The sequence below is a fragment of the Lissotriton vulgaris genome, chromosome 6 (genome assembly GCF_964263255.1).
Source record: "Lissotriton vulgaris chromosome 6, aLisVul1.2, whole genome shotgun sequence".
In the NCBI taxonomy this organism is placed as follows: domain Eukaryota; kingdom Metazoa; phylum Chordata; class Amphibia; order Caudata; family Salamandridae; genus Lissotriton; species Lissotriton vulgaris.
The window spans coordinates 73,107,370-73,131,982 of NC_141694.1; the positions used below are offsets into that span (position 1 = coordinate 73,107,370).

At 44.5% G+C, this 24,613-nt stretch overlaps 1 protein-coding gene across 1 annotated transcript in view; it reads right to left on the reverse strand.

Moving 5' to 3' along the window:
• LOC147706810 (calpain-1 catalytic subunit-like) overlaps positions 1 to 24,613 on the reverse strand; it is a 581,687-nt gene that overhangs the window by 116,363 nt on the left and 440,711 nt on the right. Inside the window, exons 5-9 of the mRNA XM_086925938.1 lie at positions 10,092 to 10,225; positions 4,523 to 4,691; positions 3,000 to 3,083; positions 2,822 to 2,907; positions 2,273 to 2,347 (exon numbers count right to left, since the gene is read on the reverse strand). Of these exons, the coding sequence (XP_086782064.1) occupies positions 2,273 to 2,347; positions 2,822 to 2,907; positions 3,000 to 3,083; positions 4,523 to 4,691; positions 10,092 to 10,225 (548 nt within the window). The remainder of the gene's footprint in view (positions 1 to 2,272; positions 2,348 to 2,821; positions 2,908 to 2,999; positions 3,084 to 4,522; positions 4,692 to 10,091; positions 10,226 to 24,613) is intronic.

Below are 24,613 nucleotides of genomic sequence, written 5' to 3' on the forward strand. Positions count from 1 at the left end.
CTGCAGTGATGCAAGAACCATCACTGCGCCAATGCACAAGGATCCTGCTGCATTATTGCATCTGCCCCCTGCAGTGATGCAAGCACCATTACTGCACCAATGCACAAGGATCCTGCTGCATTATTGCATCTGCCCCCTGCTGTGGTGCAAGAACCGTGGCTGTACACAAGGATCCTGCTGCATTCTTGCATCTGCCCCCCGCAGTGATGAAAGAACCATCACTGCACCAATGCAAAAGGGCCCTCTGGCATCACTGTATCCAGAGCCACAAGTTCCTCGGGAAAGAAAGTTACACATGTAAGGCACACACATGCCCTATGGGTATGTTTGCGCTAGATGGCACTTTGAAAAATGCAGTTTTGTGCATTTTTCAAAGTTTGCACATGTTTACCATCAACTTAAAGTTGATGGTAATAGCGTTTCCTAAATGCTCAGTTCGCATTTAGGAAAGGATACTTACATGTGCATAACGGATTCACTAATTGCGCTTCCCTAGTTGCATTCGCAATTTAGGTAATCGCAAAAAATTGCACTTACGTAAATTGCAAATGCCAAAGCCTTTCCTACATAAGGAAAGGCCATTTTGCATTTGCAAACGGACACATTTTGTGATTCGCACCGTTTGCGAACACAAAATAGTACCATACATCTGGCCCTTAGTGAGGTCAAGAGGTTTAGAACCACTGCTCTAAAGAACATGTATATTGTATTCACAGTTCTTAATAGGACTCTTCATATTGTGCCAACAATAACTCGTTGAGTTTGAACATAAGGTTAAAATTCTGAACGATCTTAGGGCCACATGTACAACCTTCTTGCTGATCGCAAATGGACCGATTCACAGAATCGGCCCACATGCGAACGTAAAATGGCTTTTTAGGATGTAGAAAGCCCTCTTTGCATTTCGGTAACCAAGTACCAAACTGATAATTGGGTGTGTGATTCAGTATTAGGAAGGGACCTGTTTAGGGCGTCCCTTCCTAATGCCGAATCACAGTGGTATGTTGAATGTTTTGCAACCAAAATGCAGTCACAAAAGATGCGCAATATACTGTCAATTTCAAATTGGTGATAACCCATTTGCAAATGGGAAGGGGTCCCCAAGAGACCCCTTCCCCGTTAATGCTTGTAAAAGCATTTTTTAATTGCAGCCAGTGGTCTCACGGAACACTGCCTACTCTTAAGAAATTAAAACAAAACTTTTCATTTAATTTTTTAAACATCCAGATTTCAAAATTCTTCATTTAAAAGCAATCACATACATGGTGGTCTGCTGACCCCAGAAGGCAACGATCAATGTGATTTTACCGATGCCGACGGGTCGCAAATAGAGACCTACCTCATTCATATTCAGGAGGTAGGTCTATTTGTGACCCACTAGGAATCGCAAATGAAATTCAAAAGAGTTTCATATATTTGATATAGCGATTTCCTAATTGCGATTCCCTGCATATCGCAATTATGAAATGGATATTTCAAAGTTTCGTACATGTGGCCCTAGATCCCTTAAATCCACGTACATAGTCAGATTCAATAATTGTGGCTTTTTAATGTGAGAGGACATTGTCTGCCAATAAAGCCTGTGGATTTATTTCAATGTGTCTCTTCAATCCCCAAACATGCACACTAGAAGACCGGAAGAGACGTGTGTGCTTGAAAAAGTGGTGCAGCACATATAACGTACAGAGTCTAAAATGTCCATGATTAGCAAGGTTTTTGGGATCCAAGGCTATATCAAGTGGGTTCTTACACTGAGCAACAAGGAACAGCAGAAGATAGAGGGACAAACAGATGTGGTTTGCTTCCAATTCAAGATACCTTTGTTAGTGTTACAAAGAATGGTGGCTTTGCCAATCATCTGGGTGAAATTAAGCACTGGTGGAGGTGCTGTTGTTTAATTAAGCGCCGAGAAGGTGCTGTTGTTTGGGTGATATGTCTGGAGAGCTCTCTGTTCTTTATATGAGATTTATGTGGATTCTCAGTTGCCTAATACATCTGTTGCTTCGAAATAACCAAAGTAGGATCTGCTTACATTTCAGAAACTTTTAATACTCATGTATTAACTTGCATTAAGGAAGACAACTTATATAATCTTTTCAATATGAAAGAAACATCCCTAGGAAAGAAATCTCAAAGACATCTATGGTCAAGACAACAGTCTGCATGGATTCACGGGGTGGCACTAGGGCGAGGAGGTCATTTCTAACAGTGATTGAGACCAATGAGTTGTGTCTGCTTTTAAAGTACTCATGACTTGTCCGCCTTCTCTTACCAGAACTCCCCATCCTCCATCTTCACATAAAAGTCTTCTTTTTCTGCAGGGTCCACTTCGTTCCACTCAGGCGAGCTGTGGCAGAGAGCAGAGGCAGTAAGAAGGCAGACATTAGCTTGAGTTCATACTTAATGTTTTCACATCCCATAACAGCAGCAGAACAATCCCAATTTCTTGCATGGGTGACCATCACCGTGTGAGGCTGACATAGAAGCGCCAGCCTGTCACCGGAAGCTACTGGGGCACCGTGAACTCCTGTGCATGTTGGTGGGGACTGAGAAACAATGAGCTTCCATATAATACTTATACTAGGGGACTGGGGCACTGTCCATTTTCTCAGTTAACCCCTTCGATGCTGATGACGAGCTCAGCTCGTCATCAGCCACGGGTGACGTGTGCGGATGACGAGCTGAGCTCCTCATGTAACGCGGTTATTCGAAAACAGCCGCACAGCGCAAAAATAACGGCAGCAGCGATGCGGTTAATAAAGGATTCCCCTACAGTGTTCATTCCATGATTTTTGACCTCTGCAGTAAAACTGTCACTCACTTGTCACTCCAGGCACCGGTCCACTCAACTTGACCCCAGGGGTTTCGGATGCGTATGAGCTGCTCCGCGCGACCTCTGTAATTCACCTATCACAGGCCAAGGGAACAGAAATTGACTTTTAATCAGTGAGCTGCAGCACTCCAGTCATATGAACATCATCTAATGACAAGAAACTCACTTCTTTGAGAGCTGTGACGGAGTAAGCGTGGCCCTTCACCAACTTCTTGAACGTTACGGCTTCCATGTCAAAGGCACTGGTTATCTAAAGAGCACAATGAATGAGAAGGGTGGTCACTTTATTAGCATGACAATTATATTCTTCTTTTTATAAATCCGCCTCTGGAGTATTCCAGTGACATTCTACAGACATCTCCTTCCGCCACTGCATGCAGGGAGGCACTACCGCTCAACATCCGCTACTGCACGCACGCACTGCCAGCCGTTGTCCACCACTGCACGCAGGCACTAACAGCCACTGTCCACCACTGCAGAAAGGCACTACCAGCCGCTGTCCACCACTACACGCAGGCACTGCCAGCTGCTGTCCACCACTGCACGCATGCACTGCCAGCCGCTGTCCACCACTGCACGCAGGCGCTAACAGCCACTGTCCACCACTGCAGAAAGGCACTACCAGCCGCTGTCCACCACTGCACGCAGGCACTGCCAGCCGCTGTCCACCACTGCACGCAGGCACTGCCAGCCGCTGTCCACCACTGCACGCAGGCGCTAACAGCCACTGTCCACCACTGCAGAAAGGCACTACCAGTCGCTGTGCACCACTGCACACAGGCACTGCCAGCCGCTGTCCACCACTGCACGCAGGCACTGCCAGCCGCTGTCCACCACTGCACGCAGGCACTGCCAGCCGCTGTCCACCACTGCACGCAGGCACTAACAGCCACTGTCCACCACTGCAGAAAGGCACTACCAGCCACTGTCCACTGCTGCACAGAAGCCTCTGTCTCAGCTGATTTATGGCTTCTCTCACTCCAGTGGAGGGCCCGCGTGGCAAACCTGGATCCTAGTGCTGGACTGACTGAAGGCCGAACGCAATCTCTGAAAGGAGCCATTTGATTCCTTTCATGAACATGCCCAATGGCTGCTACAACAGTGTCAACACCTTTACTTTTGCTGAAGTCTGTGGAGGATCTCAATAAACATTGAAAAAAGGCTGGCTGAGGAACCCTACAATGGATGGACCCCATCCTGGAAGCCAATCACAGACCACCCGAACAGCATAGTAATGAGACTATAGGTAAGGTCTAGCTGAGAACTCCATCAGTGGACGCCCCTCACCGGCATGAGAATCTGATGAAACCGTATGCACTGCAGCCAATGAACCTGAGCTCTTAAGCACGAAGAGGAGGCACTAACCAGAGCGCTATCTACATACAGGCAACAAGGTACACATTGAAAAGGTTCTCGAAAAGGTTCCAGAAGAACATTTCTAAATATATTTATAACTTAATTTCCAACGTACCCAGCCAAAGAACACACACAGATCATTATTCATGCCATGTTAGGAATTGTGGATAATTCTTCATTCACCCATGTCTCCGTCAACCGGAAATCAGTGTAATTGATGGATATCCAAGACGAATGACACAAGGGAAGCTATAGTTTGCGGGAAAGCTCTGCCATATGACAGAGGAGTGATCAAGTGAATTTGTTCGGTTTATCTACAGAAAAGTTCCTTACATCAATGGAGCAGCCCAGTAAGGAGCCCCGTGCGAGCGCCCTCCGGATGATTCTGTACAGGTCCTTGGGAGCCTTCTTCAGGTCGTACATCTCGGCCACGCCTCCCGTGAAATCTTCAAATCCCTCCGTCGTGCTGCCTCCAGACAGGGCTTCATAGGAGCCATTCAGCCTGAAAGAGAGGGGTAGGAAGAAATCAGTGAATGAACCAGAGGTGGAGACCTTTCAGATGGTTACACATTGCCAGCATGTTTGGTTACTTTTGAGGGTACAGCACCTAACGTACACAGAGCCTATGGGTGTGACAGTCATGAAAACATACTCCACTGATATGCAAGACTCCACAAAACATACTTAAAGCCTGTCAATGTCAAATAAATCTTTATTTGGTCACACATATGACCATAAAAGCAGATATTTAAAACAAATATAAAAGTCAAAACAGATCCATATCATAAAACTTCAGTTAATAACGTATACATCACTGATCATACAAGCACCATAGATAAATCATGTGGCATATTTTTTCCTTCAATTCAGCGCCTGAATGATAAAAATTGAAAACTGCATAACAAATTGTTGGAGACTCAAGGTGCTGTGAAACCATTAGACCCCTCTTGGTGTGTGTTGAAACATTTTCCACTTTAAATGGGGCATACAAACAGTTCTAAAAGCAGAGTACGAAGTGCCAAATAGCATGAAGTGCTTGGTTGATTGGCTAGAAACTCAACCACACTGACAGCATAGAAATAGAGCAAACCAGGAACCAGAAACAGGAAAAGCCCCTAAAAAATGAATCATATTGGCTCTAAGCCAAGTTAAATACAACCTGTGTTTTGGTGCTTTTATCCACGTTACGTAGAGCTCTACATTACAACATTACAAGTTGAGAGTGGAATATACAAATGCACTGGGGCCCTATCAAGAGCTTTCAGAAATGTAAACTTTTCTTTATGGGCAAAATAAATGTCCTTAACCTGGACCTTGGAAGGTGAGCTAATCTTAAATGTAGTCTCGAAGAGACTGCTCAACCCTAGGTCTTAAAGAGTACTTTTTACATAATTATTCCTAGGTTTGGCGAGCATGTGACTTTGTTTCAGACAATCCTCCACAATTCTGCGTGTGAAATTTCGCTCCAGTGTGGACCACATTTTAACCCATAACAGAAAGGGCGCCACGCCCACCATGTCTTCAAAAAATCATAGCTCCAATTCATGATGGGAAATAAAACGATGTGGATCTGGGAAATCCTAAAAGCCCTTTTTTAAACCTATTCTCTGCTGCCTGAAGGGACTTCACAGGCGTGTGCCCCCACACACCAGCTCCTTATGTGCCCACAGAGAGGCATTAGCTTTTCTATAGCATGGGAAATTCTTTAGGCGGCTTATGTCCCACGTTCTTAACGAACCTGAAGAGTGTTTCATACACCACCAACATTAATTGGGACCCGAGGAATTCATCGATCCCAGCTCCAATTGCCATTAAATAAGATACCCAAGTAGCTGAAGTTCATAGTTTTCATTATTGGTGTTACTCCAATAAAAACCTTTTTTGAGTGGGTGTTCTTTGGACCACAAGTTAAAATTTTAAATGCATTATTGTCCTCTAGCTTCAACCCCTCCATAAAACTATAAAACCATCTAAAAGTTCTTGCCATTCATTCACAGTACAAGGGAGGAGCACAGCGGTGTTTGCGTACAGTGGTACGGGAACTAAATGCAAACAAATTTTGGGGAAGTCAGGAGTACAAGTACCTTATAAGGAATAACGACTGTAAATACATGAAACCTGACAAAGCAGATGCTCAGCCTAACGTTAGAAACAACCCGAGTGTGAGAAATTAAAGAAATAACTAAATCTTGGAAACAAATGAAACTCATGAAAACACATTCCCCACCTATCAGTGCTAGAAACAGAATATTAGAGTAAGAAACTGAAGAAAAAAATGGCTATAAACTCAATAGCAATAAAACATGTTTACAGCCTTTGATACTTACTACATAAACCACTCTAAACGGCCTACAACAAGAAGTCTTAAAACATATTTAAATTTTACAAGTGAGAAACTGATGAATAAGTATCAAAACCCACTAATGGCAGTAAGTGTGCGAAACTGAAGTCGCAACAAAACATATTCAAGCTCGACACACACTAAACTCGTACATTATTGTGGTCTTTCAAATCCATGAAGCTAGAAGTGAAGTAAAGTTACTGTTTCAAGAGTCTTATTCGCTTCTGTAAACGCAGAAGGTTTTCATACCTGTTGGCAGCGGAAACGTCATCTTAAGCCTTTAGGCAGTCAACAATTTAAAACATTTAATCCCGGGATCAGGGAGGAACAGCTGTACTGGTGCTGCTTGATTTATCTGCAGCTTTCGACACGGTCGACCATAAGATCTTGGTCGAAGGTGTCGGAAAAATGGGCATCCAGCGGGTTGCAAAAGACTTGTTGGCCTCATTTCTGGCTGGGAGAACTCAGGCGGTCACCCTGGGATCTTTCAAATCATCTCAGCTATCCTTGCCGTGGGGGGTTCCTCAAGGCTCATCCCTAAGTCCGACACTGTTTAATATCTATGTGTCGGACCTGGCTAAAGTCATCAAAGCCTACGGGATGAGCCTAACCTCCTACGCAGATGATACACAGTTATTTCTGGCTATAAATAGTGATGGAGACAGGGTGGCAGAACGTTTTCAAGGAGGTATGCTAGAAATTGGAGAGTGGATGGCTTCCAATTGTCTTAAGCTTAACTCCGAAAAAACTGAGGTGGTCATTTTTGGGCCAGGCTAGTCTTCAGTCTGGTGGCCCTCATCCTTCGGAGCTCCTCCTAAACCGGTTTCCAGGGTGAGGAACTTTGGAGAGGTTTTTGATTAAGGCCTTAAGTTTATGGCCCATGCCAACAAAACAGCAGCCACAGCCTGTCATAAACTTAAACTAGTAGGAAAAATGATCCCTTTTCTGCCTCACACAGCTGGAAAAACTCTAGTAAGCTCCCTAGTGCTATCCGCCCTGGATTACTGTAATGGTCTATTTGTAAATGCCCAGATCCGTGTGACTAATAAAATGCAAACTATACAGAATGCGGCTGCCAGACTCCTTTCCAGGACACCTAAATTCAAACCCATCTCAGATATAATAAGGAACTATCACTGGCTGACAATCCGTAATCGGATTAAGTTCAAGACTCTATGTATAGTCTATAAAGCACTCCACAATCAAGGACCGCAGTTTCTTAAGGATCAACTGACTCCCTATATTCCCTCCAGACAAATCTGTTCCACTACCTTGAATCAACTAGTGGTGTCTCACACTAGAACAGTTTCCTGGGGCGACCGCCACTTTCTGGTTTCTGCCCCCAAGCTATGGAATACACTGCCACAGTCAATTAGGACAAGTCCTACACTCTTGCTCTTTCGCAAACAGTTAAAGACTTGGCTCTTTAACCAATAATTTCATAGCGGCACCTTCTGGAGATTCACGTAGTTAGTTTTAGCGCCGAGACGCCTACGGGTATTCGTTCGCGCTTAATAAATAGTAATAATAAATAAATAAAAATTAATTTATTTACAGAAATAGTCCTCTGAATTGTACAAAAGCTACAAGACAAATCTTGTTAAAAGCACTCTTTTTAATCAAGTTTTCCTTCTAGGATTGTTCAAGCACATAAGATACACCCTTGAGGCATTATTCTTCAAAAGATATTTCGTTTTAAAAAATCTGAATTCTAAGAGCTAAGAGACACCTTTGCAAGAGAATGGATTCTCAGAACAGAAATAATTACCCTCCAGTTCTCCGCATAGGAAATAATCCTTGAAGGATATCTCCTACTATCTGGCATGGTTGAACAGACTCAGTTTTAGGCTGAGAATCCCGCACCGCCTATTGCAGCCAGTCTGCTAACTAATCTGGAATCTCCCATGTGCCCCATCGTGTCTCCATGCTTGTGAAAATAATGACATCCAAGATCGGACTTTTCCTGCTCTATATTGCTGACATTTTCCCATTGACCTGGTTAAACCACAGGTGGATGTTATTTTCAGCTCCAGACTTTTCTAACACAAAGACTAAACCTCTACTCCCACCTCCCGTTTAAACTTCATACCTGGAGTAAACTGTCCAATATAGATGATTTAGCCTGTCCTCTGCAACAATTGTCTAGTTACAGTAACCAGAGTTACTTCTGTATTGATCTTCCCCTTACTCATAAAGTTGCCCTGATAAAGTCATTCAGCATATCTGTCATCAATTATGCCGATGACACTCAATTGATTTTTTCATTTGAGGGTACCAGGGCAATATCGAGAGACGCCTTCCACTGCTGCATGGCAGCCCCAGCAGAGTGGGTGTGAGCCAACTCGCTTCAATTTAATGGATCCAAAACGGAGGTTCTCCATTGCTCCTTAGACCGTACCCCTCGTCCGCTTCCGGACGATTTTTGGCCTACATCTATTCCAGGTACGGTAGAGGCTGCTGAGTCGGCCCGCAATTTGGGAGTTTTGTTTGAATCCAATCTGCAGCTTGAGGCCTCTGTGAACAGAACCGTAGCGGGCTGTATGGGCGTACTTCGTGCCCTACGCAAGATCCTACCGCTTCTCCCCAAGGAGGCAAGGGCAGAGGTAGTGCGCAGTTCTATTCTTAGTCGATTAGATTACTGCAACGCACTACTTCTAGGAGCACCAAAAACCTTGATTCTAAAGCTTCAGAGGATCCAAAATATAGCAGCGAAATTGGCCCTATCCCGTCCTCGATCTGCCTCTTCCTCTGGCGCATTAGCAGACCTTCATTGGTTACCCATCCAAGAGAGAATCTCCTTCAAGGCGCTCTGTCTCGTCTTCAAGGCCTTGCACGGACAGGGGCCGATACCGCTCCAAAACCTTTTCTCCTGGTATCGCGCTGCCAGACCCCTAAGATCCTCCTCCGCGTTTCTGGTGACGGTCCCCAGGATCAATAGAGTGAGGATGGGTGGACGTGCTTTTAGCTTTACGGCCGCCACTCTTTGGAACACCCTCCCGTTGACACTGAGGGGTAGACAAGATTTTATCCCTTTTAAAAAGGATCTTAAGACCTTTTTGTTCCGTAGAGCAATGTAATTGGTAGCATGCCCGCAGGACAGATGCAGTCTCAGTGCCAGGATACCCTTTGGGTGGCAGCCGCGCTTCACAAGTAATTAAATAAATAAATAAATAAAGTTGGACCCGGCTTGCGACCACCAGTAATAGGCATCTGAAGAATAAGAAGCCTGTTTTTTAGCGCCGGGACACTCCAGGGAGTAGCCGTGCACTTTATAAATACGTGTTAACATAACATAACATAACATAACATAACCGAGCACTCTGGGGGATGATGAATTCATACCTAGTAACTGTCTCACATACTCACACAAATACAGTTAAAGGTTTGCATAAGATTTTGGATATGAATCTTTCATTTTCTAGCTAAGATTAATATATGGCTGATACAGAATATTGTAAAGTTTTTCTAAATCTCTATTGGTGTTGTCCCTCTTTTTAGTCTCGAGAGTAGGAACTCTTAACACAAGATACAGGCCATCTTTGGAGTTTTATGGACACGTACTTGGCATAGGCCTTCTCCAGCAGTGCGCTCCAGAATTCCGTGCACTCGGCGGAGTGCACAAATACCAACTCGCCATCCTTGACTGGTAACCTGTCATCGATTACCACGTCCACCCATTCTCCGAACTGCCAGATCTGAGGGGTAGAGGCAAAAGAGAATGAGAAGTACATTTTTCCCATGTAATTCCCATAAATCACACAAGATTACCCACATTCCCAAAAACTTTGTCAGACAGTATCTCATGTGAATATTGAAACTGTACCATGCCTCATATTGAAAAGTCACACGACATACAAGTAGTAAAATAGATTGACTAGAATATGGCCCTTGGCTGCAATGGAAAATGCTACTTACCAGTATGCATCTGTTCTTGGCATGTAGGGCTGCTGACATTCATATCTTAGCATAGATCGCCGCCTAGTGTTGGGTCTGGATGTTTGCACCTTGCTGTCTTGGAATAGTCTTTGAAGTAACATGAGATAGGGGACTCCTCCCCTGGACTACAGTGCGCATGGGCATCTTCTCCATCCTCAGATTGTTTTTCGCCATTGTGGCAAAGATAGAGCATAGAAAAGTAAGAGATGACCATAAAAATATATGTTGAGAAGGTAACCCTGCAGCTGTGACAGGCACCGGGGAGAAGGGTGGGCGATATGAATGTCGGCAGCCCTACATGTCAAGAACAGATGCATACTGGTAAGTAGCATTTTGCGTTCGAGGCATGTGGGCTGCTGAATTCATATCTTAGCATAGACTGTATAGCAGTTTCTCCTCTAGCGGTGGTCGCCTGTACCAGCTGCAGTGGCCTACAGCAGCTTGTTGCTTAGCTTGCACGTCAACACAGTAGTGTTTGGTGAAAGTGTGTATGGGGGACCATGTAGCTGCCCTACATATGTCTTCTAAGGGAATATTTCCTAGGAAAGCCATGGATGCCCCCATTTTGCGCGTGGAGTGTGCTCTTGGGGGAACTGCTAAAGTGCGCTTTGCTTTTTCATAGCATATTTGAATGCATTTAACGATCCATCTGGCTATTCCTGTCTTGGAAATGGGATTACCTTTATGTTGTGGTAAAAAGGCAACAAATAGTTGCTTTGTCTTTCTGAATGATTTTGTTCTGTCAACGTAATATAGCAGAGCTCTTTTAACGTCTAGTGTGTGTAGAGCTCTTTCAGCCACGGACTGCGAGTTTTGAAAAAAAACTGGCAATTCTATGGACCGATTGATGTGAAAAGTGGAAATAACTTTTGGCATAAATTTAGGGTTTGTACGGAGTACTACCTTATTGTGGTGTTTTTGCATGAAAGGTTCTTGAATGGTTAGCGCCTGTAACTCGCTCACTCGTCTGAGGGAGGTGATGGCAATTAAAAAACCCACCTTCCATGTTAAGAATTGTAGTTCACATGAATGAAGTGGTTCGAAGGGGGGGTCCCATGAGTCTGGTAAGTACTATGTTCAGGATCCAGACTGGAGAAGGTGGATGCTTTGGAGGGATAATTCTTTTAAGTCCTTCCATAAAAGCTTTGATAGGTGGTATTCTAATCAGGGAGACATGTGGTCTGTTTTGAAGATATGCTGTTATAGCAGCAAGGTGTAGCCTTATGGATGAGTATGCTAGGTTACATCTCTGAAAATGTAGCAGGTAACAAATTAAGTTTTGGATGGAGGCATCTAATGGATTGATTTGATTATTATTACAATAAATTACAAATCTTTTCCATTTAACTGCGTAGCATGCTCTGGTAGTGGGGCGCCTTGCTTCCTTGATAATGTACATGCAGTCGGGAGGCAAGTTAAGATATCCGAACTCTAAGACCTCAGGAGCAAGATCACTAGGTTCATCTGATTGGGATCTGGGTGCCTGATTTCTCCATGGTTCTGTGTTAGCAATTGTGGCGAAAGGCGCAGCCTTTGGTGGGGGACTACAGAGAGTTCCAGGAGTGTTGTGTATCATGGCTGTCTTGCCCATGTTGGAGCAACCAGGATCATTGTGAGTGACTGTTGCCTTAGTTTGCGTGCCACTAATGGAATCAGTGGTGTTGGTGGAAAAGCGTCCGCAAATCTGCCTGACCAGTTCATCCATATCGCATTGCCTTGTGACAACGGGTGTGGGAACCTGGCGGCAAAGGATGGGCATTTTGAGTTTTCGTTTGTGGCAAACAGATCTATTTCTAGATGTCCCCACTCTTGGAAGAATGGGTGAAGAACGTGCGGGTGAATCTCCCATTTGTGTACTTGTTTACTGTGTCGGCTTAGTAGATCTGTTATCTGATTGTCTATTCCTGGGAGGTTTTCTGCCAGGAGATAAATGTTTTGTGGAATCGCCCACTTCCATATGCTCTGTGCTAGGTGAGATAGCTGCAGAGAGTGTGTCCCACCCTGTTTTTGGATGTAGTACATGGCTGTCATGTTGTCCGTCCGGATTAACACAGCCTTGCTGTACAAGTATTTCTGAAAGGCTTTCATCGCTAGAAATACTGCTAGTTACTCTAAGTGGTTTATATGTAGTGTCTTTTGTTTGACTGTTCAGAGACCTTGGACTGTGTTTTGAAGGAGATGGGCTACCCAACCTGTCAGTGATGCGTCCACTGTTAATACTAATTGTGGAACTGGCTCTTGGAACAGTCGCCCCTTGGAAAGGTTTTGTGGGTTCCACCACTGCAGAGAGCTATAAGTGCGACTGTCTACCAACACTAGGTCTTTTAGTTGTCCTTGAGCTTGGTTCCACTGGCGTGCTAAGCATTCCTGTAAGGGACGCATTTGAAGCAGAGTATGAGGGACGATGAATATGCAGGAGGCCATCATGCCTATAAGCTGCATGAACACTCGAGCTGGCAGGGAGTGTTGTGGCTGAAATCTTTGAATGAGAGACTGTATGTTGGGTATCCTGGCTGGATTTGGATATGCCTTCGCCACTGAGGTATCTATTGTTGCTCCCAGATATTGTTGTATGTGGGAGGGTTGCAGATGTGATTTTGGGTAATTTATGGAAAATCCTAAAATGTGCAGTAGCTGGATTGTCTGTGAGGTATGGCTGGCACACTGTACGTATGAGTTGGCTTTTATGAGCCAATCGTCGAGGTAGGGGAACACATGGATGTGTTGCCTTCTGAGGTGTGCTGCTACTACTGCTAGGCATTTTGTAAAAACCCTTGGTGTTGTAGTTACTCCGAAAGGGAGAACTTTGAATTGATAGTGGTGACCTTCTATTGTGAACCTGAGGTATCCCCTGTGAGCTGGATGTATAGGGATGTGAAAGTATGCATATTTGAGGTCAATGTAGCAAGGAAGTCGTCTTCCTGGAGCAGTGGGAGTACTTGTTGTAAAGTGATCATATGGAAATGCTCTGAGAGTATGTATTGGTTCAGAGGTCTCAGGTCTAATATTGGTCTGAGTGATCTTTTTTGGGAATGAGAAAGTATAGAGAGTATACCCCTGTCCCTTGATGTTGAAATGGGACTGCTCTATGGCACTCTTTTCTAGCATGGAGAGCACCTCTTGTTGTAACAGCGTGATGTGTTCTTTGGACATTGGATGGTGTTTGGGCGGTATGTTGGGTGGAGTAGAAGTGAGTTCCAGGCAGTAGCCATACTGGATAATTTGTCTCACCCACCTGTCTGTCGTGATGGCGTTTCAGACTGGTAGAAATTGTGTTATTCTCCCTCCAACTGGTGTTAAATGGTCTGGAGGGAGTGTGAACAAGTCACTGTTTGGTGGCGATGGAGGCTCTGGTGTTGTTACCACCACGTCCTCTGCCCTTGTTATTGTTCCCTCTATAACCTCCTCTATTGGAGCCTCTATTAAAGGTGCTTTGGGTAGTACTTTTAAATGAGGAAGAGGCCTGGGATGTGTTGCCTCTGCCTGAGCCTCGAAAAGAGGAGCGACGAAAGGAGATCATAGACTGTTGAAATTGAAGTGCACCCATGGACTTAGCGGTGTCCGTATCTTTTTTCATCTTTTCTAAGATGGTATCAACAGCAGGGCCAAACAAGGAATCCTGGTTGATGGGTTGATCGAGTATGGTAGATTGCACTTCATTTTTAAAACCAGAAATGCGGAGCCAGGCATGCCGGCGTAGCAACCAACATATTAGTGTTGACAGACCTAGCGGATGTATCCGCTACATCAAGGGCACATTTTATGGATGCGTTGGTGATGAATTTCCCTTCCTGTATAAGGTCATTTGCTTTTGCCTTATAGGGTTCTGGTAGGCGTTGTAATGACCCTTCCAGTTCATCATATTATGCTCTGTCATAGCGTGCTAGGAAAGCTTGTGTATTGGCAATTTTCCAGGTATTTGCTGCTTGAGAAGCTACTCTTTTGCCTGAGGCTTCTAAAATCTTTGACTCCTTGTCAGGAGGGGGGGGCATCACCTGTTTGCGAATTTGCTCTTTTCCTAGCGTTAGATACAACTATAGAGTCTAGTGGTAGCTGAGACTTAATATAAGAGGGGTCTGTAGGGGCTGGTTTATATTTCTTTTCAATTCTTGGATTGAGGACACGTGCTCTAGCTGGGTCTTTAAAGATGTCTGGTGCATGCTTTAGTACTCCCTTTAACATAGGTAGTATACGTACAGTCTTCTCTGATGTTGAGAAGGTGTTAAATAGGAAATCTTCCTCTATAGGGTCAGTGTGCATGTCTACGCCATGATACTGAGCTGCTCTGTCTACTAGCTGGTTAAAAGCGACAGTGTCGTCAGTAGGAGATGGCTTTGTGGGGTATGTCGAGGGATCGGGTATGGGTTGTGTGTCATATGAGTCGTCAGGGTCATTCTGATCATCCCATGTGGTATCTTGGTTTCCTTGCTCGTCAGGGTCTATCAAATCCTGTTGAGGATCTTCACCCATGTCTTCTCCCTCATCATAATGTGGAGGTGTAGGAGAATATGGAATATAAGGCATGTTAGGAGTGAAAGGAGGAGGTGTAAAAGGTTTTGAAGGGGATGTCCCAAAGTCTTTTTTCTTAGGAAAAACAGGAGAAAGAGCTTCAGTGTCCAGTCTTCTCTTGTTCTTACTGTAAACTGCTATATGTCCTGTTTCAGGTCCTATATACAGTCTATTTTGGTCTGGGCTCACTGGATCAGGATGAAAAAGTTCTTTTTCTACTGTCCGTGGCTTCAGCACCGAGATTTTTGGATCGGTCGCTGTCTTGTCCTTATGTTTCCGTGGAGCTGTATTCGGCTCTACGTCTTTTGTCAGCTCGACTGCTCTTTTCGGGTCGACAGTCTTGTTGTAGTCGACAGTCTTTTTCGGCTCGACCGTCTTTTTCGGGTCAATGGGCCTTTTCGGGTCGACTGCCTTTTTCAGTTCGACGCCTTCTTCGGCTCGGCGGTAGTCTTCGGTGCGACGACTTTCTTCTGGTCGATACCCTTTTTCGGTTCGATTACCTTTTTCGGCTCGACGGTCTTTTTTGGATCGACAACCTTTTTCGGGTCGACAGTCTTCTTTGGATAGACGACTTTTGTTTGGGTCGACGGTCGTTTTCGGATCGATGACCTTCTTTGGGTCGACATTCTTTTTCGGGTCGACTACTTTTTTGGTGTCAGTACCCGTTCTCGGCTCTGTGGCCTTTTTTGAGTCTACGGTCTTTTTGGGAAGTGTTTTGCTCGGTCCCGGTGTACCGGAAGGCTTAGGTGTAGTCTTCGGAGCCGAGCCGGAAGGCGGGGCTTCTGAAGCTGTGTTTAGGTCTCGGCTAAGGCCTTCAGGCGATGCTTTGACCAGAGCCTTGGATGGAGGTGGAGGCAGGGTTGGGGCTTTGGTACTCACGGTTTGCCCCGGTGTGATCTCGTCATCGGAGTCCGACTAGTCTTCTACGGTGACTAGCTCTAGGTTGGAGTCCGCTGCCTCTGGAAGTTCATGTTCGTCATCAAAAATGTTTTCTGGTTCTGCTGCCTGCCGCTGCATCTCTAGTCGGGCAGCTCTTCGGTTCCAGATAGTTTTCTTCGACCGGAACTGAGCACAAGCTGGACAGTTTTCTTCGTTTTTGCTCCGGAGACAGGCACTTGTTTGTGTGTTTATTGGTAAACTGTGCGATTACTTAAAATCTTTACAGTGTAAAATACAATGAATTACAATAAAATGCAGTAAAATGCCCATCCCCACCTTCTCGGCCAAAACCAAGTAAAACCATTAGTGCAACTATATAGTTACAAGACTGACCGTATTAACTACTATTGTCCAGTCAGGGCACTGTTAAAAGAATAAGAGTTATGATTTCACCATGAGACCACGCCTACTAAAGTCTGAGAGACGTATAGAAGTTCGACATCCACACTCACACTGCGGAGCCAGATGACAACTGTTGGGTACTGCATCAGACCCTTGGCCGACCCAGATTAAGTACCTAAGTCCGATAGTTCCAATTGCTTGTTGACGACTCCCTGGGTTAAATGTAGGCTGACAACTTTGGGGCGACGGGGGGAGTGCTAAGCCCACTGTCGGGGCACGTCGGAACTGTAGCCTTTAGTTGGGAATCGAGTGCCATTTTAACTTGGTGGATAAACTTGCCTACCCTAGCTAATAAGCAGGTCGTAGTTTCTGAGAAACACCAGTCCGAGGCCTCTCTGCATGTTCTATGGCCCCAGGCACTTCTTGCATACTGTATGCTTGTCGCTATGTGGAAACTTGGATCGACCATGTGGGCATCTTTTGAACGGGGTCCTTTCCTTCGGCAGGAGGCCCACGTGGCGTCGAAAAGGCCAAACGGCCCGCTTCGACGGCCAGATATAGCTGGAAAGAGTTGTTGAGTCGAGGGATACAGAGCGGAAATAATACTGTCGAAAGTATAAGGTTTTCGGCCTTTGAATCTTGGAAAACTTCAGTCCCGAAGTTGGAGTTGTCGAAGTGCATCCGAACCCAATGGCCGAGAAAAACAATCTGAGGATGGAGAAGATGCCCATGCGCACTGTAGTCCAGGGGAGGAGTCACCTATCTCGTGATACTTCGAAGACTCTTCCAAGACAACAAGGTGCAAACATCCAGACCCAACACTAGGCAGCGATCTATGCTAAGATATGAATTCAGCAGCCCACATGCCTCGAACATTACTGTTCCCACACAACATTATCTGCTCAAATCAGTCTCTCACAGGCAAAAAATATTTGTAATTTTGAACCTTTGAAATGGTAAGAAATTTCACAGAAGATGTACAATGCACACATTTTTGAAGGTTTGTCCAGTGTTAAAAATAGAATTGTGAGGCCTAAAAGATAATGCAGTATGTCTTTCACCCAACTATGTGATCATTTCGTCTAGAAGGAGTTTTTAGAGAAGCAATCAACGGTGATCTGTTAACCCTCAGTCCTTCTTAAAGGCACACATTTATGAATGATGCAGTCTACTGAATCTAATTCCAGGCTATGTGGAGACTAGTGGCGGAAGCAACGTGGTTCTAGCCCAGGGGCACATGCCTGTGCCTCTGCATGGAGACTGCTTACAAGCTCTTCTCTGTTAAAGGCCTGCTCCATCCCCATAAGTCTGGAGCACTGTTTTATCCTTTGGCAGGACATAGGCGAAAGAGTACAAGGGGTTCACAGATAACATAATGAAGATTGCCTTACTTATGGACCATACGTTTGTCCAGGACAAGGTGGTGAATCATTTGTGTATGTCAATTCACACTAGGCATGCCAGGCTGCAGATAGTTCTGGCCAGTCCCCATCCTCAAAACCTTTTGTACCTGTTGGTCGAATTAAACTTCACCAACCTATTCCTTTGTCCAGACAAAGATTCTCGCACCTGAATGAACATCTGCACAGCTCCCATTATCTACTGTGTGCGTGTGTTTCCTAGAGTAACAGCAACAGATGCAGGATGTTCTCAGTCTCATTCCACAAATCACCACCCCTCTAGCTCAGGAAGACCCATCAGCCTGGTGATGGCCATCAGGATATGCAAGGCACACCTCATCAGTTCCCTTTGTGCAACTGCCTAGAGTGCAAGCACAAGAGCTCAACTGTCAGCCAACCCAGACGTGTAGTCTACAGAAGCACCGAATGGTTAAGCAAGAATATGCCCACTTTCTAAAAGTCGCATTTTCCAGCACACAATTTAAAAACCAACTTCACCAAAGGATGTATTTTTAAATTGTGAGTTCAAAGACCCATACTCCAAATCTCTATCCGTTCCCAATGGGAACTGACACTTAAAATATGTTTCAAGGCAAAACTAAATTAGCCGTATTTCACTATTACACTGCACCCTGCCCATTGGGTTATCTTGGGCCTACGTTAGGGATGGCTTGGGTGCACTTGCCAGATCGAAATCACAGTTTAAAACTACACTCCAAGGCATTGTAGTGGCAGGCCTGAGACATGTTTGCAGGGATACTCATGTGGGTGGCTCAATCAGTACTGCAGGCCCTGGGCACACCTGGTGCACTATACTAGGGACTTACCAGTAAATCAAATATGCCAATCACCAATACAATTTAGATAGAGAGCATATGCACTTTAGCACTGGTTAGCAGTGGTAAAGTAAAATCAACAAAAACAGGTCAGAAAGAAATAGGAGGAAGAACGCATACAAGTTTGACATAACCCTACAAAATGGGGCAGGTCCAATAGTTCTCAAAGTTTGTTTGTGCTTGGAAGTCAACATGTCAGAGCCCCTATGACGTGACCATAATCCCACAGGGCCTATGTGCCTGACCACCATTTTTTTTCTTCTCCTTTTCTCTTTTCCTCTCCACAAACCTACTGCTGAGGGGAGGCTCAAGTGTCATGTTGGACTCTAGAAGAGTTACAAGGCAAAACGATAATTACAGTAAGTAACTGGTTGCTTTTGCAGCAAGGAGTCTCTTCTAGATTCACATACTTTGCACAGATTATTTTGCAGTATTGCGGTGGTTAGCAGGAGAGGTAGTGGAAGCAAAAATGTTCTTCAGCAGGGCCTACCCCACCTCAACATTTTGCGTGAGAGTAAGTCCATACAGTAATGCCTTGTAAATGTATGCTGAGAAGACCAAGTGGTGGCTCTGCATATCTCCTGAATGGAGACATTAGCCGTTAAGACCAACATGGCCCCCTTTTTAGGTCGAGCCTGGGCAGCGCATGCAATGCTCTGTGAGGCATACTTTATTGAGGTATGGCATAGAAGCTCTATCCATTTCCCGCCCATCTTTTCAATTGGCTCCTGTTACGGTCCTTCCAAAAGCCTTGCTTTTCATTTGAAAATAGGCTTAGTAGTCCCTCCTTCGTACCGCCTTTTCTGCATTTGTAAGCGCCCATAACGACTGGACTTTTTACTTGTGTTGCTATACAGTCTGCTTTATGAAGTTGGTGAGCACCATTCTATTAATCATCTTTCCATATTCCATCCACGACATTGCAGCACTCCGTAAACTTTTAAATTATTGCTAATATTTTTATTTAAATTACAGCGCGGTCCACTTTAACTATAGCGGCCACACTTATTTAATTAAACACACAATCCGCTTTCACTTTAGCAGCCGCACTTATTTAATTTACAGTACAGCTTGCTTTCACTAGTGGTCACGCTTATTTATTTATTTAACAGCGCTAGCCGTTTTCACTTTAGCGGCCACTCTACAGAAGCTTTATTAATTAAAAAAAAAATGTTTCACTTTGGATGAAAGCACCCCAAACACGCTTTCACTTTAATGTTGGCCACGGCCCTTTCATTGGATGTTGCTCACTGTAACCTGAATACGGCGAGCAGCGTCTAAAGAAAGGGCTGGGCCACTATTAACGTGGTCTTACATTTGAGAGAGATTGAGCTATTGGCATTAAACATAGCAATGCCTTTTATATATGTGTTGCTTTTAAAAACACATAAATAAAAGTCATTTTCATTTAGAATGCAAATGTGAGACCTATTGCATTGAAAATGCTTGTTCCTAGTGGAGTGCGCCTTCGGTTTGTCAAGCAAAGGTTTGTTTGCTGGCCAATAGCATAGTTAGATCATCTGTACAATATATCTAGCAATGGTATTCTTAGAGCAGCTGTCCCCAGAGCTAGAAGTGAATTGCTATTTTCTTGATGCTGTGTTGCCTGCAGGTAGTACATGGCTGCTTTCCAGAAATGTATTCTGTGCAGGGCCCTTTCTGCAGCATTTGTAGGTATCTGGAAGAACTATGGTATATTGAGAGACTAGTTTCTGTGAAAGGGAGAATAAGCCTTTGGTAAGAACTTTAGTTGTGTCCTCAATCACCTTATCCTTATGTTTGTATATCGCTACGTAAAGTTTCTGCAACATTAGTGCCTTCATCTGACTAACTCTCCTTAGAGATGTAACAGCTACCAAGAATTCTGTTTTCAGTGTAAGGAGTCCGAGTGCTGCTTTTGTGCATCCGCTCAAAGGGTGTCTTCGTCAACCCTGCCAACACAAAGTGTGAATTCCACTGTGGAGGAGGCACCTCCCTTGCTGGAAGTGAGAAAATGTTCTGTATGTGTAGGCCCTTTAGGTATGGCTGATGAATGTACTCTTAGCAAGGCGTATGAGAGTTTCCATTTCGTTAAATGGGTTCAGTACTGGACCATTATAGTGTCCTGCAGGATCATGTGTTTAAATCTTTTGGATTGACACCAGGTTACATATCTTTTCCACTTAAAGGCATAACGCCTCATGGTTCCTGCTATAGGGGCTTCCCTGATGATATGAAGCTGAAGCGTGCCCTCGGGTAGATTCAGGAGTTCCAGGAGAGATATTTGCACTTCCAAATGTTCTGAGTGAATCGCAACAGTGGCTATGATGCTGTGTCATTCTCCCCACCCCCCAGCTTGTTGATGGAAACATTCCTGCGGTATTGTCTGTTACAATTTCTACAGTTTTCCACCTGATCTGACTACGGAAGACTTTAAGAGCAAGGAATATCATGTTTATCTCCAGGAAATTGATGTGTTTAGTAGAGTTCTGTCTGACCACAACTCCCTTATCGTTAGGATATTTACGTGTGCTTCTCAGCCCATCATTGAAGCATCCATCGGAGTAATAACTTGTGGTTGAGGGGCTTTGTAAGGTCTCTCCTTGAGCATGTTTACTGCACGCCACCACCTCAATTCTTTGCTGACCTTGTCTGAATCAGCCACTAGATTCTCTTCAGTGCCTGCCCCCCCTGGTCCCACTGATTGTGTAAACATTCCTGTACTGGTCTAATTTGAATCCTGGTATTGGGAATGAGGTGGGTGCAGGAGGCCATCGTTCCTAAAAGCTTCATTGCCTTCCTCACTGTCAGAGATTGTGACGTCTGGTAGAGGTGAATGTGAATGACTATGGCCTGAACCTTCCATGTCGTAGGTTAAGGCAATGACAATTGTGCGTTGAAGTCTGCTCCCAGGAATGATTTCCTGGTTTGTGGGTTAAGAGACTATTTCTCAAGATTCACTGTAAATCCTACAGCGTCCAAAGGGACACTACCTGTGTCATGTTCTCCAGACAAAGTTCTAAGGTGTCTGCCTTGACCAGCCAATTGTCTATGTGTGGGTAAACATGGCTGCTTTGTCTTCTGAGGAGTGCAGCTACCACTTGCAGTGTATTAGTGAAGCCTCTTGGTGCAGACATTATTCCGATTGGCAAGACCTTACCTTGGTAATTTTCTTTTTCCACTATAAATCTGAGGTATTTTCTGTGTGCTATGTGAATCGGTGTATGAAAGTAAGCATCTTTCAGATCGACAGTTGCTAAGTGGTCCCTTTTGTCAAGCAAAGGGATTACATCTTGCAATGTTGTCTTTGAAATGTTTGTGTATTTTTATATCTGTTCACAAAGCGCAGGTCTAAGTTAGGGCGCGTAGTTAGGGCTTGTTTTGGCACAAGAAAGTAAACTGAGTACAGACCTTTGTTTCCCTCCTATCGTGCCACTTTTTTCCATAGCATCCTTTGCAAGGAACTCTTGTACATGTCTGTGTAAGATTTGCAACTGGTCCTTCAGTAAAACTGGTACTTTGTCTATGCAAAAAGCAAAACAAATTATATTTACAACCCACTTCTCTGTCGATATAGCTTCCCAGTTTTTAAGGAAGTCCTTTTTTCTCTTCCAAAAGGCGTATTGTGACTGTGGGGAATGAAGTTTGAGTCACTTGAAAGTACCTGAGGCAGAGCCTCTAGAGTTTCTGCCTCTTGTGTTCCTTCTGCCTCGAAACTGATCTTAAGTTTGCTAATGTTGCCACTGTCCCTGGCTTGACACTTTCTGGAATCTGGCTGTTTCGGCTCTGTGAAGCAAACAGTTGCCCTTCCTGCCCCCTTTCATCTTGAAAAGTGCCTCTTTGAAAGGGAGGTCTACTAAAGACATGAGGCTCCCATTGCTTTGGCAGTCTCATCTGCTTTTTAGGTATCGCCTGAGCCAGCGCATGCGCTGCTCTGCCGAGCCATTTAGTAAGCGGGGTTTTGAAAGTGCTACCCCGTGCTTTTGATGGCCTAGCGCTTGCGTTCCCACACACGCACCCGTCAGCTTTCACCATCCGAGGCGCCATCTGGACCGAGATCAGTTTAACTTGTGGGTTCCACTTTTGCGCACGCGCACTCCCGTTCCACTTTCGCGCCTGTGCGCACTCCAGTTCGCGGCAGCACGGCTTGTTTTGTAAGTACAGGAGTTGTGGCAAACAGTTAAAGCTTCCTCTTTTCAGATCAGAATTAGAGAGCCAACTTTGAGGAGGTGGGGGGAAGGGAATGTTTGGGGTCACGTCTTTTCCTTTGCGTCGATAATCAGCTTTACATTAGAGATGCAACATTCAAACTCTAATAACTTTCCTTTGCCTCAGTTAGCATAGTTTTAGGGGATGACTTGCAGTGTTTTATTGAATTGAACTGAAAGTGCCAAGCTGCAAAATGAAGGATGGATCTTAAAAAAAGAAAAAGCTGAAGGAAAAAAAAAAACAGCTCAAGAATGTTGGTTTGTGATGGTTTCTAAATTTATAAATGCAGGTTACAGGACGTAAATTCAGAAATTCTTAGCAAAGTTAATTTCCTTGCATTGCCGAGCACTCATTTGAGGCTTCACTTCATGTAAGGTGGTGAGGAAGACCACAACATCTTTTTGTGTTGGATTTGGACGAAGCTTGCGATGCAGCTCCCACATGCTGACAGAGGACTGTGGAGCATGTACTGCAGTTTTCTCGCCTAGATCTCTTTGTAACTGCACAGCTTCTCAACGCCAAAGGAGCCGAAACATAGTACTGGTCCGCAGGAACTGTGCCCAATAGATTTTTGGAGTGGAACATTTTAGTAATTTCAAGGTGCCTCCTTCCAAAGAAAACATGTGCATGGGCCACGTCCCGATCTCAGTCTGTTTATTAGGAAATGGAAATTCAGAAATTAGAAGACAGGTTTTGTTCATTGTAAGTAGGGTAGTCTGCTGTGAATCTGACTGTACGCACAACATTTTAGCGATGTTCATCTTAGATCCTCAGATCTGTGTTACCACTTGCTAATAATATTTGCTCTATTTGATCCTCCTGTTCTTTAACCAAGCACACTAATGATTCTTGTTGGGATCCTAACTAGGCCATTGCTTTTTCTCCTGGCATTATGGTACATTGCAAATGCCTTCCTAGGATTTCACTGTGAAAACATCTGGTCTTCACCACCAGGTACCACCTATGTGCTTTCTTAACTTTGTGCCATTGTACAGAAAACAAGCATTTTCAGACTCCCTTCCAAAGGAGGCTTTTTCTCCTCTATGCTACTTCCAAAACAAGCATTGGCATAGCCAATAGGTCTCGCTTTTGGGACCTTATAAAGGTTTACCCATGGATAAGTTGATGTTGTTGCACCAAGGATATTGTGCTGCGGTACTAAATATAAGATCCCAAAAGCGAGCCCTATTGGCTATGCCAATGCTCGTTTTATTTCTTCCAGCGCTTGGTCTACACCTGGGGCAGAGAGCTTGTTTCTTTTGAGGGATTTGTCAATCATGGATGATTGTACCTCGGGCTTAAAGCCAGAGATGCGTAGCCACACATTACTTTTCATAACCTTCCCCCTAGCTAGTGCCTACCTGCTGTATCAGCAGCATAGAAGACCGATTTTCAGCATTAATTTCCATTTTTTTCACCTTTAATAATGCTCTTTGCTCCATTTATTCGTCTGGGAGGTGTGACTTTAGGTCTTTTATATCCTCCTAGTATTACTGAGCATATCTATTTAGCAGTGCATTGGAATTGGTGATCCACTATTGCATGGCTGTAGTGCTCTACATCTTCAATCCTACTGCCTCCATTGTTTTATTTTCCTTGTCTGGTGGGAGCCCCATGGATGCTGGGGACATTGCTCTTTTCCTAGATGTAGAGACAATCAGTGAATCTGATTCTACAAAGCCCCAGAAAATACTTAGGGTGTGGTGTTCAATCGCTGTATTTTGTTCTTTGTCTGCTTTGGATGTTGTTGGTTTAGTGAAAACCTCCCTGCCTTGTTGTACAATGTTGGGAGCACATAGAAAGCTATTGATCCTCAAATATGTAGGTATGAGTGTCTCTCGAGGACAAAACAGGTCTCCTCCTTTTCTACCTCCATCTCTACTCAATAAGGCCTCTACTATCCTTTCAACAATTAGCTGGTATTAGGAGATGT